The following is a 12,957-nucleotide window of genomic DNA, read 5'->3' as shown; positions in this document are numbered from 1 at the left end:
TCCTCAAGCTTCGTCTTCCCAGCGGCACCGAAGGGTGGCTGAAGGGGGGTCAGCGGATGGCTGACTCTCAGAGCAACAGCAGGAAAGCACTTCCTGAGACCGGAGGTGAGTGCCGCCAGCTCCAGGGGCAGGAAGAAGTGATCTATCTGAAGGGCCACGGGGTGTCGAAGTCGGCCTTCCCCCTGGGCTGGCCACTCACCTTGGCAACTCAAAACCAGCCTTTGAGCTGGAGCCAGCTCTGCCTGGACGAGCGTGCCAAGGGACCCCTGTTGGTGGCCTGGGGAAGAGGTGAGCTCTAACACACAGCCCGAACACGGTCCTCCCTGCCACCCTGAGGGCCAGGACGAGCTACCACTACCCAGAAGAGGGGCAGGGCCTTGCCCAGGTCACACTGCCAGGAAGCAGCAGAGCTACACCCATAAGCCAGCTACCCAGGCATGTCCCCATGGAAAAGCACCCAGGTGACCCCAGACAGCAGAGCAGGCACTCCTAGGGCGGTGTGAAAGCCGTCAGCCAGACAGAGCTTTCCTACCCTCCCCTGACCTTTGAGGGTGGAGTAACCACCCAGGCGTTCGTTCGCTTGTCATTACAGTGGTCACTCTGACTGCAGGGAGGTGGGCGGGCCCCCACGGCCTGGAGCCAAATCTCCCCCCAGTTACCTCCACTGGGGCAGGGGGCGCTGGTCCTCAGCCTGCCATTCCCTTCTGCATGCCCCTGGCCAGTCCCAGAGGTGTGGGTGCAGGGGCAGGGCCAGGGCGAAAGGTGTGAGGATGGAGTGATCAGGTGCAGGGACAAAGTGAGGGATGGGGAGGGGACCTGGGTTCGGGCAGAGGACAGACTGGCCTCCCAGATCTAGGCCCTCACCGTCCTGCACTTCCTTCCCTCCACACTCTGGCTCTTTCAAGGAATTGGAAGGAGCAGCATTCTCTCCTAATTCTTTTAACTGCTTTTCTAATTTGAAAACTAAAGCTCAGCAGGGGAACCTTAGGGAGGTGCCTGCTTCAGAAAGGGGCCCAGGGGCTCTCTGCCCAACTCAGGGTGCTGACTCTGGTACCCCCAGTCCCCCTTTCTTCCTCTGCAGCCCCCTCTTCCTCTCTCCAGGGGGGGGAACTTCCTGGGTGCTGTCAGGCAGGCGAGAGCTCTCCTATCCTAATGAGAAGGTGGGGCCCGGGTGCCCTAGCCCTTCTCCTTGGCACTGGGATACACACCTGGCGTCCTCACCTTCAATACTGGCTGGAGGGAGAATTGCAGAGGAAATAGGGGTGGGGGGAGGGAGGGACAGAGGCTGGGTCCTGGCTGAAGGAAAGGAGGGTGCGAGGCGGTGGGGCACAAGCCCTGGGCCTGAGGGAGAAAGCTTAGCTGCTGATGGCCGCTGGGCTTGGGTGACAGCCTGGGCAGGAGGGACAGGGTGTGGTCAAGAAGCCGGCCCCAGCCTGCCATCTGCTCTTGCTTCTCCCCACAGCAACCAGCCCAGCACTTCAGGGAGTCAGAGGGGGGTGACTTCACATGCCATCTGCTGTCCCCTCACCCTGAGCCTGCTTCTGTAGGAGCACAGGTACCCCCAGCCACAGAGACCCGCGGAGACGTGCAGAGGGCAGACAGCGCTGCCCAGCCGCACCGCTGGGAGGGTCAGGGAGCCAGGACCGTCACAGGAGGGGACGGCTCTGAGGCTCGGGCGGCACTGGGGTGAGCGTGCAGGGAGGAGTGGATACAGAGCTAAGGCAGCTACGGGGAAGGCCCTGCCTGTTCTCCCCCCTCAGGCCACACTGTGGAGCATACACCTGAGCCTGCTCCACCTACGGAGAAAGGAGACAACATTGAAGATCCCAGCCCATCAAGCAGCTTTCAGAGCCTCGGTGTGTGCGTTTGTTAAGTGTAACCCAGCGGTTCCCAACGTGGAGCACACATCCAAGGGGAAGGGGGGGGGAAATTCGAGAATAACTTACTAAGAGTGAATTTTTTTCATTTCTTATTGGTTCTAGGGGCCTCATATACAGCATATAAATATATATTGTCACATATTTATGCATTTCAGTTCTCTATTATGTTTTTTGAAACTTTATTTGCTATTTTTTCATATCACGTCATATTATTATTTTTTATACAACTTCTTAATGATTTCTTCTTCAGTCCTTCAACTGTCCTTTTGTTCTTTTATTTTTCTCTTTCAATGGATGCCGTGTTCAGATCAAGTTAATGGCCCTTTAGGCTTCCTCCACATGAACAGGAGTTGTGGCGGGATGGTGGAGCAGGTGAGCGGGGCGCCAGAGCAAGGCGGGGTGCTGGTCGCTGTCACTGGGGCGAGCCTCTGGTGGTCACTGAAAACTGTTTGCTCCCACGCACAGTGGTCCCACCTGGCGCCGACCCCGCTGGCACCCCCTGTGGGCACCAGAACCACCGCTTGCACCCACTGCTGACGCCTGGCGGTGGTCCCAGTTGCTCGGAGCTGTCAGAGGGTGTGAGCGGAGGCTGCTGGCCCTGATCACCCCTCAGGGCTTCTCTGCCTCCCCCTGCTCCTGTGGGGCGATTGGGGCAGCAGCCGCTGTTCGCACCCGCTGACAGCCTTGGCCCCGCTACACCTGCTGCTGGCACCAGCCCCAATCGCTCCACGCCTTCAGGAGGTATGAGCGGGGCCAGTGCTGTGAGTGCATGGGAACGGAGACAGTGGGAGCAGGGCTACTAGCAGATGGCTGAGGCGGGAGGGGCCAGGTGGGGGTGTGGAGGATGGGCCAAGACCCACCCTTGTACCCGTCGCAGCCTCATGGCCCACAGTTCCTTTCAAGGTGCACGGTTCGTGCACTGGACATCATGCAGCACATCCCTCTCCTGCCCATTACACACCAGCCCCACCCTGCCAGGCACCAGGGGCAGGGATGTTCTCCACTGAGCCCTGTTCTCCCAGTCCCTGCCCTGGTGCCCCGAGCTTCCCCTAGTCCCTGACCACAAGCACAAAGCCTCAAGGGGGGCTCTGAGGTAGAATCTTTCTGCAGAGCCCTACTGCTCCAGGTGCAGGGGGTGGTGGGCAGGGTCTCCCCTGGGCGTGTGGGGGTGGGAAGCGGCTAGCTGCAGGCTCTATAGCACATAATTAGTCATTCTTCTCACTAGGATACTGCTGCCTGGAAACGCACCCAGGTCTCTGAGAACCTACACTCCAGGGTTTGGGGGTGTGAGGCGGGGGGAAGGGATAAACAAGGGAGCACCTGTGGTGGCCAGGGATCTGGAGGAGAACAGCAGAAAGCACAGGGATGGCAGCGAGGACTATTTTATTACAAAGTGCCTGGGGCAGCGGGGAGGGCCTCTCTGAGAAGGTGGCATTTGAGTAGGTAGATGTAAAATTTTTGCTAAGGCTTATTCTGCAGGAAAAAGGTAATAGTAAAGATTTGTAAAAATAACACAGGCATGCCAACTCCCTCGGTGTGAAGAGCAGAACTGGAAGTGTTAGGGACACAGGGAGTGGCTCCCAAGCAATCCTCTCACCCCCCACCCCCCCACCAGGGCTTCTTGAGTGGCCGGGCCTCCCGGGGTGGAAGCAGGAGCAGCCAGGAGAATCTACCTGCTGGGGTGTCCTGGCAGGCAGCCAGGGACAAGAGGAGGGCGCCCAGGAATCTGGGCAGGGGGAGGGATTCAGTCAGCTCCCAGGAAGGCCTCCATCCTCTCCTCCCTCTGCTCTCCCGGAAGCCTCTTCCACCAGGGTCTCTGGAGTGGAAAGGGGCCCAAGAGAAACACAGGTAAGTCAAAAACATAAGGTGCTTCCCGCACAAGCAACCCGGGAAGAGGGTTTCCAAACCTAGCCAGCTGGGAGGGCTGGAACAGCACGGTGTTCACACCACTTTCTGAACAAGCACAGAGCAGGGGATCCAGGATTTGGTGGCACAAACTCCCTGGCCATGCCTCAAGGCATCCCATACCTGGGATAGGTGCATCAGGGAGAACTTCTACACAACACATGGATGGAAACCTCAAAACCATTATGCTGAATGAAAGAAGCCAGACTCCAAAGAGTACATACTACTATATATATGCTTCCACTTATATAAAGTTCAAGAACAGGTGAATCTAAGCCATGATGAGAGAAATCAGAACACTGGTCACCTTACAGGGGACGGGGGACACTTGACTAGGAAGGGATACTTACAGCCCTGGCTAGTGCAGCTCAGTTAGTCGGAACATCATTGAATACTACAAAAGGTTGCGGGTTCAATTCCCAGTCAGGGTACATGTCTAAGTTTCAGACCTGATCCGATGCCGATGGGACGTGTACGATGTTTCTCTCTCCCTTCCTCCCTCTCTCTAAAATCAGTAAGCATATCCTCAGGTGAGGATATTTAAAAAGGGATACTTGCAAACTTTTCTGAGATGATGGAGACATTATCTTGATTTGACTGATGGTTACATGGGGTCTACATTAGTCAAAATTCATCCAACTGTATAGCTAACATCTGTCCATTTCACTACATGGAAAATCTAACTTGATAGGAGAGTTTCAACTGGTAAAAATAAAACAAAGCACAGAGGGGAAAAATACATAGTTTTAAGGATACCAAAAATAGGTAATGCAATCCTGAACGCATCTGACTGCCAGGGAGCTTAAAGTTAAATTCCCCGGACCCTACACAGGCTCTGGGTCTTTTGATGACCCCAGACTATTTGTGTCCTTCACTATAATCCGCTTCAAATCCTTCTTGGAACTTGGTGGGTTTTAAATAATATAAAATGACTGAAAAGCCTTCTCAGCCTCTAATCCCCCTTAGAAAGGGGATTACTCTTAGAGCCAAACCTTGTGACCATCTCTCCTGCCAGAATGGGCATCCATGGCCACCTCTCCTGACGTCCCAACATGTCCCCGCCATTTTCCTTTTCTTGAAGAGGAGACACCTGCCCAGCAGACAGTGACTAAGAGTAAGCTGAAGAAACGATGGGTTTGAGGAGGATGCAGGCAAAGCAAGCAGCTGTAAGGAGCCAGGCCCAGGCTGGGAGGACAATGAGCAGAGTGGGAAGGGGACAGGCGGGTCTTGGGGAGCACAAACTAATGACCAAGGTGGGAAGTGGGGGTCAGTAGGTGCCACTATCGCAGCCTGGCGGCCCACCTGCCTCACTGCAGGCATGAGCCCCTCCATTAAGGTACTGGAACCCACTTCAGGGGTGCTCTCCTTCCCGCCAGGCGCCCCCACCCTCTTACTGCGGTTGCTGCAGACCACATTTGAGGACAGGCCTGCACCTCCCCAGTGCTCCACTGCCTGCAACCGTGAGCCTCCTCCTGGAGCACTCAGGGCAGGCCATCCACCTGCAGGTCACGCTGTCGGTGGGCTGAGATAAGCCCACTCATGGCTTATCCAGGGCTCAAAAGGCAGGGTCCTGCAGGCAGGTGGGGGCAGGTGAGGCCAGGGTCATCCCACCACTAAGGCCTTGGAGAAAGACCTTAAAGAAAGGGGCACTGGTGCGGACAGGGGCAGGCCATGGAGAATCGCGCTGGAGCCAGGAGTGGGTCTTGATCACTGTGCCAGTCAGCAGGGCAGGATAAAGATGATAACCTCAGCAACAGTAGCTGCTATGACTGATTAGCCTCTTAGTAAGTGCTTTCTGCAACCCTTGCCAAGTCCTCACAAAACCCGCAGAGCTCAGCGCAGTTCACATCTCTGCAATACAGAGGAGACGACGGGCTCAGACACTCGCCCGCGGTGTAGATGGCCCAGCCCCATTCCTTCTAGAGCTCTTGTCCTGACGCCACCGAGCATCCTCCCCGGGAACCCCACAGCCTCCCCGGGAACCCCACAGCCTCCCCGGGAGCCCCACGGCCTCCCCGGGAGCCCCACGGCCTCCCCGGGAGCCCCACGGCCTCCCGGGAGCCCCACGGCCTCCCCGGGAGCCCCACGGCCTCCCCGGGAGCCCCACGGCCTCCCCGGGAGCCCCACGGCCTCCCCGGAATCTCACAGCCTCCCCGGGAGTCCCACAGCCTCCCCGGGAGCCCCACAGCCTCCCAGGAGCCCCACAGCCTCCCCGGGAGCCCCACAGCCTCCCCGGAACCTCACAGCCTCCCCGGGAGCCCCACAGCCTCCCCGGGAGCCCCACAGCCTCCCCGGGAGCCCCACGGCCTCCCCGGGAACCCCACAGCCTCCCCGGAACCTCACAGCCTCCCCGGGAACCCCACAGCCTCCCCGGGAACCCCACAGCCTCCCCGGGAGCCCCACAGCCTCCCCGGGAACCCCACAGCCTCCCCGGAACCTCACAGCCTCCCCGGGAACCCCACAGCCTTCCTGACAGGGCTTCCGGGACGGCACTGCCAGGCCAGCTCTGCACAAGGACAGAGCCACCTGTCCGTGGGGACTCCTCCGTGCGCCCAACACCACATCCTTGGCAGGCAGGCAGGGCAAACTGGGGCAGAGGCAGAGAGAGAGGAGGAAGCCAGTAACCAGATAACCCCAACAATAAAGGCACAGTCACAGATGGGGGTCCAGGAGGGCTCCCCAGGGCAAGGCCCTCAGCCTGAGCACTCAAGAGTGAGCAGGGCGACCTGGAGAGCAAGGCAGCAGCTGGCGATCACTCCCTGCAGAGGGAGGGCCACACAGAGCCAAGGCCGGTGGGAAGAGGGGATGTGGCAGGAAGGCCTTGTGCTCTGGAGCCTGAATGACTTTGGTCCCAGACATTGCCTCTTCCCACTGTCCTCTTCTGAGCCATCCCACCAGGCTCCCGGTGTCCACAGCCTGGCTGCCCAGGCCAGTGCCTCCTCACTTCCTGACCAGCTCCCCAATCACAGCACTGGCTGGCACAGAGCCAGGCACAAGGGGCCCGGGATCCCTGGCAAAGGTTCAACCAGGTGCCGTGCATGGCCCACTGATTTCCATCGACCATTACTGGGGCTGCACAGGGCTAGACCCACCCTGCTGCACAGCCCAGGGCAAGCTGCTGCGTCTCCCAGGGGTGCCGAAGGGGTTACACAAACTCACGCTGGGAGAGCCACAAGCAGAGGGTCGCTCTCTCAGCAGACTTGGCCTTGGAGCTCAACAAGCCACAATCCCCACAATTAGAGGCCATGCAGGATGATGCTCACTTTCTAGCGCTGGATCCTGCCAAACTCTGTTCCCACCCTGGCTCTGCTCTCAGTGACCATGTGGCAAGACGCAGGTCCTGCCTGAGCCTGTGAAGCCCTGAGCCCAGCACCTGGCACAGGTCACTCCACACGTCAGCACCCTCCCTCCTGAAAAGAACCCCTCCCTCAGTAAAGGAACAGAGGAGGAGCTGGAATGGATGAGCCCATTTCACAGGCAGGAAAACAAGAGTCAGGCACAGACAGCAGGGGATTTCTCTACAAGCAGGAAACTGGCCTCTCACCTTCTCGCCAGACAGTGCCAGGGGGCAGCCAGCACCTTGTGCCAGTGCCTGCTAGAGGGTCTGAGGTGGGTGCAACAGCCGTTTCCCTTTCAAATGCTTCCTGCCTACCCAGAGCAAGAGGCCAGCCTGGGCACCCGGTGGCCATGCTAAAGAGGAAGGCAGATGCCAGAGCCCAAGCCAGAAGCGTGTCCAGGTGGAGCTCAGAGCCCAGGAAGGAGCACTGCCCAGAGAGTCAGAAGGAGCGTGTGCCTTCCCCTCTCTGGGACCCAGACCCTGTGAAGGTGAAACGGCAGTGAGACCAGCTGACCCCTGGAGGGTCCTCCTGCTCCAACACTCAGTAATCACTCCTGGCTCAGCCGAGGCCGCCCCAGCCTCTTCTCTCCCCATCATCACCTCCCGCTTCATTCTGAGGAGGCATCTTGTAATTTCCGTGGGCCGAAGTGCCTGCGTCAGCCGTCCAGGAAAAGACTGCCCAAATGAGCGGGTGTGCTTAAAACCCAATGTGTCCCTGAGCACCACATGGGGAGTCACCACTCCAGGCTCCAAGAGCAGAGCTGGAGCAAGCCGCCTGCCTGGAAGCCTTCACGGGGCCTCACCACTTAGCAGCACATGAAAGCAATTTTCCGAACATTTCATGGCTGCTCCAAAAACGAATTTCTCCCCCCAGCGCCGCCAGCTTACACATTTCCCAAGGCCCCGGGAGAGAGCCAGGGCGATCTGACAGCCCTGCCCCAGAGGGGACCGATGGTGAGACCTCTGCCAACCCCCGCAGAGCCCCTGGGGGCTGTGGCTGCAGGCGGGAGGGTGGGAAGTGACTTGGAGCTGGCAGCAGCGTGGACGGGCCAAGCAGACCTTGGCTGGCAGGTCTGCACAGCAGTGCCCACAGCGGTGGCGGTCCATCCAAGTCCTAACCAGGCCCTGGCTTTCCTGCCATCCCTCTCTTGCTACAGATGCGTCCACTGGGGTACACAGCCCAGGAAGGCTGCCCACACTCCTGTAAGGCAAGGAGTGTGGATGCCATCCTCTGCTGTGACTGTGGACAACGAAACCAAATCCAGGGCAGACCTCCCAATGGAGGCCCATCCAGGCTCTGAGTGACCCAAGTCCCGTTCCCTGAGAACTAGGCCCTCAAACAGGCTCAGGGGGTCCGCCTCGTCCCTCCGGCCAGCGCCCACGGGGCCAGGGCAGGGCCCCAGGAAAGACCCAGAGCCTCGCAGGAAAGCAGAGCGGGAGAGGAGGGCTTGGCAGGCGTTTTCCGACTTTCTTTTCTCTTGATGAGGCAATTATGCTCCGAACCAGAATAAATTGGGGGTGGGGGTATTCACATCAGCACTGTCTGGAAGCCCTAATTTTTTCATCTGCAACTCTGCATTACCACTTCTGGAGGCGGGCGGGAGCCGGGATCTTTAATTCCGTAATCACAATGCTTTGCACTTACACAGCATCTCTCCTCCAGCAGTCTCTAACGGCGGTTAATTACGAGGCCGCTTGCGCTGCCAGGAAGCCCCGACTGTCTGCCTCACCCTAATGCCCGGGGTCCCCCAGCTCAGGAGGGCAGCCCCAGGGGAACAGGCATTCGGCCCAGCGCGGCACGCACGCAGCCAGAGGGAAAAGCCCCAGGGTCCTCAGGGAAACAATGGCTGGAAGCCACGGCTTTCCAGCCTGCAGACAGCACCCCTCCTGCGGAGGGCTCTGGGTGCTGGCCGCACCTCAGCCTGTCCATCTGCAAAGCAGGCTGGGGCCTGCACCTGGGCCGCTTGCCTGCGGGCTGCCAGCATCACTTGCCACCTTCTGAAGCGGGTGGTGAGGGGGGGGTGTGCGGGGGGGGGGGGGGGGAAGCAGATGCTCCCAGATGTGCTGGCCTGAGTGTGGAGCTCCGGCCTGGAGGCTGCCCAAGCTGGCCTGGGGCAGGAGGAGGGAGTGCCAGGAGAGGAGAGGAGCCCCAAGGTGGGGAGGGGGAGGGAGAAGGAGTAAGGGACCTGGCCCTGCGCCCTTGGGGTTCAGAGGCAGAGGAGAACTTCCCGGGAAAGTGAGCGCATCAGCCGTGGGGGGGAGCGGGGACAGGGCAGGGGAGGGGGCGGCTGGCACGGAGCCCCACCCAGCCAAGCCGCCCGGGGGACGCGTGTCTCCGGACAGGTCCGGGCGGCGCCGGGCCTGACCATCCCGGGAGGTCCCCCCCGGAGCACAGCGGGGTGGGGACACCACAGACCCCCTCGCCGGCCCCCACGGGCCTGGAGTGGGGCTCCCGAGCGCCACAGCCTCTCCCCGCGGCCTGGCCTCCCGGTGGGAGTCCCGGGGGGGGGGGGGGGGCAGCACGGGCTCCTCCGCGCCCAGCTGCCTCAGGATCTCCGGGGCAACAAAGACCCTCTTAGCCCGGCCGCCCGGGGCTCCCCGGGGGCGCAGCGCGTGCCCACGGGCCGGCTCCCGGGAGGAGGATGGAAAGAAAGGCAGGGACCCAGAGGCCGGCTCGGGGAGCCGCCCAAGGTGCCCCCACCGCCGTCCGAGAAAGCCCGAGACGGAGCAGCCCCCCGCCCCCTGCCCGGGAGCCCCCGCGCGTGAGGCCCGGCGCGGGCGGCGCGGGGGAGGCGCAGGCCGGTCCGGGCGGCGCGGGGCGGTACTCACCGGCACGGACATCTTGGCCGCCCTCCGGGCCGGGTTTGGGGGGTGAGGGGGGAGACGGCGGGGCCGGGGCAGCGGGGCCGGGGCTGCGGTCCGTCCGCCCCCTCACAGCGCCGGCGGGGCCGGCTCTCCGGGGCCCGTGCGTCCTGCGCGCTCCCGGCGGCCGGACGGTCCGGCGGCTCCGGCCCGCGCGGCGCATGCGCCCCGCGCGCCACACCCCTCCTCCCGGCTCCTGCGCCGCCGGGGCCGTGTTAAAGGCGAGGACCACAGACCCGGGCACTTTTCTGTCGGCCCAACGAGGCTCAGGCTCCGTCACCGCCGTTTACCCACCTTTCCAATCGCACCATCTCCTTTTTGCCCACCTAGTTCTGGGGGTCAGAACCCTCACCCCCCTACATTGCACCGTCTCCTCTTTGCCCACCTAGTTCTGGGGGTCAGAACCCTCACCCCCCCTACATTGCACCGTCTTCTCTTTGCCCACCTGGTTCTGGGGGTCAGAACCCTCACCCCCACATTGCACCATCTCCTCTCTGCCCACCGGGTTCTGGAGGGCAGAACCCTCACCCCCCCACACACACATACATTGCCCAGCGCAGGGTCCTGGGTGCCTGCCCCGTGGCCTGGCCGGGCTCCCAGCCCTTGTCTGTGTCAGCAGAGCAGTGGGTCCCAGAAACCCTTCTCACCGCCCCAGCCAAGAGCCAGAGACCCAGGTAACCCCCACCGGCTGCCCAAGGCCCTCTGCCTGCGCTGCGCTCCCCGCAGTCCCTGGCCCAGGGACCATGTGGGGAGGATGAGGGAGCACCAAGGTCAAGGTCCCGGTGGCCAGGGCAGTGTCTGGGAAGGCCAGCACGGCAGCCCGCCCAGAGGAGGAGAGGCAGAGCTGGTTCTACCGTGTGAGGCTGGCGGCGGACTGGGCTCCCAGGAGCTCCTGGGGCAGACAGAGGGCTCCAGCCCCTTAGGAAGTCTGTAGGGGCAGGTGCCCGGGGGACAGGCTCTTTGTCTGCGGGGAGGACAGGGCCAGGAAGCCAATGGGATTGAACAGAGGGGGGAAGCCAGGACAGGTGGGCTTTTTCAGAGACCCAGATCTGGCCCTCGGCTTCCACAAGTCAGATTCCGCCATCAGTAGGTCACCCAGTGGACCTGAGGAAGCCTTCCAGCCTTCTTCCCCAAGAGGGGCTGTCTTCATCTTTCTCCCCAGGGTTCCCTAACAATGTCCACCAGCAACGAGGGGTACAAATGTGCAAGAAAGGAAGAAACTGAGGCCTGCCACAGGCCCAATTCTCAGATGGATGAACTAGGGTCCCGTCCCACTCCAATGGAGTTGGGTTGCCCCCACTTTACCCCTTGAGCAGAGGCTCCCAATGGTGCACTTCAGTTTCCCTAGCCCAGTGCTTGGCAAGGCGTGGTTGGAGGGAGCAGGCAGGGCCACAGGGAGCAGAGAGGGCTCTTGGCTGACAGCTGCCACCTTTTCAAAGGACGCTCTGTGTGTGTCTGGCAGGCAGCCCTGCCCGTGCCCACCCGCCTGTGTCCAGCTGGCATGGGGGCTCCTGAGCTGAGAACAGCAGCCCAGCCTAGTGCCTGGGCTCCCAGCCACAGGCACCCACTGTCTCAGCAGCCTCAGAGGCCACCCTGCCCCCTCCCTTATTGAGCCTGCATCCCCCTCCTTCTTTCTCTCCTATGTTGCTGGATTCTTTTATTAATTTCAGAGAGGAAGGGAGAGGGAGAGAGCCAGATAGAAACATCAATGATGAGAGAGAGCCGCTGATCAGCTGCCTCTTGCATGTCCCCCACATTGGGGATCAAGCTCGCCGTCTGGGCATGTCCCCTGACCAGGAATTGAACCGCGACCTCCTGGTCCATAAATCAACACTCAGCCACTGAGCCATGCCAGCGGGGCTTGGCTGGATTCTCACCACTCTTATTTCCTCTCCCACCAGCCCCATTTCTCAATGTCCAGGAGAGGCAAAGACCCCTTTCACATTCCTAGCTACAGGGAAATGGAAACCCAAAGGCAAGTGGTGGGGGGGTGGGGAGGCGGGGGGGGGGGGGGGGCAGCTAGGGCCAGGGCCTTGAAACCTTCTAATCCTTTTCTCCATCTGAGCCAGTGACTGCTGCCAGCGGCTTATTCGGGGGAGGGCATCACCAACTCTTCCCTTAGCTCAGGAAGAGGGATCCCTGGCGTTGGGTGTGGGGTTGGGGCCAAGGAGAGGAGCCCCACAGAACACTGAGTGCCCGCCCCTGACATTACCAGGTGTCTGTGAAAGCAGGGATGCTCCTTTCTCACCACCCCCAGCCATCCCACTCCATCCTCAGCAGGCAAACAGTCCCGGGTGACTCACTCACTCCTGCAGACAACAGGCTCTAGGGCCTCATGAGTAGCAGCTCACACCAGAAGCAGCAGCAGGACTGCCTGCGTAGGCCCGGCGCGCTCAGAGGGTCCTTGAGGGCTTACCAGGGGCCCAGGGTGACGGGGGTTACTGTTGTTCCCGGCACTGGGAGGGAAGGAAATGTGGACACAGTCACTGAGTAAGTCATGGGCAGAGACAAGCTTTGTACCTTGCTCTCTGGCTGCTGTCCCCTGGGCCTCGCTGTGTCTAGAAGTGGCTCCTTTTCCTCCTCCCCACCCCAGGGTAACCATGCACCTTTGTGGCAGAGGAGCCCCTGGCCTGGGAGAGTGCAGAGCAGAGAGTCTTCAGAGGCACCTGTGGGCACTGTGATACTCCTACGTTAGCCTGGAGCATCTGTCACCATTGATGAGCCAACGCTGATTCATCCTTGTTACCTAGTGCCCCGCTCTGTGCAGGTTGCTTTAGTTGTTCCTTACGGTCCTTTGTCTATTTCAAGACCCATCCAGGATCCTGCTGGAAAACAAATCAGTTTCACGAAAAAAGAGATGTTGACAGGAAGCCAGGAAGGCTGGTCAACAACCTTAATTGCTCTAACCTTTAGTTGAGATATTGTTAGCTGAAGCAGCCTCCACCTTGTTTGTCCCGAGTAAGTTTTTGTTAT

At 60.6% G+C, this 12,957-nt stretch overlaps 1 protein-coding gene across 2 annotated transcripts in view; it reads right to left on the bottom strand.

The window, feature by feature from the left end:
• Positions 1-10,118, bottom strand: part of BCAR1 (BCAR1 scaffold protein, Cas family member) — a 35,914-nt gene extending 25,796 nt beyond the window's left edge. The window contains exon 1 of one of the 2 annotated variants that reach the window (XM_036440489.2): positions 9,952-10,118. In XM_036440489.2, the coding sequence (XP_036296382.1) occupies positions 9,952-9,963 (12 nt within the window). In that variant the 5' untranslated portion in view covers positions 9,964-10,118. The remainder of the gene's footprint in view (positions 1-9,951) is intronic. The other variant, XM_045582677.1, reaches the window with a different exon arrangement.
• Positions 10,119-12,957: the final 2,839 nt, after the last annotated feature.

Source organism: Pipistrellus kuhlii, unplaced genomic scaffold, assembly GCF_014108245.1.
Source record: "Pipistrellus kuhlii isolate mPipKuh1 unplaced genomic scaffold, mPipKuh1.p scaffold_m20_p_17, whole genome shotgun sequence".
Classification (NCBI taxonomy): domain Eukaryota; kingdom Metazoa; phylum Chordata; class Mammalia; order Chiroptera; family Vespertilionidae; genus Pipistrellus; species Pipistrellus kuhlii.
Note: the sequence above shows the minus strand (reverse complement) of the source record. Positions and strands in the feature narration are given on the sequence as shown.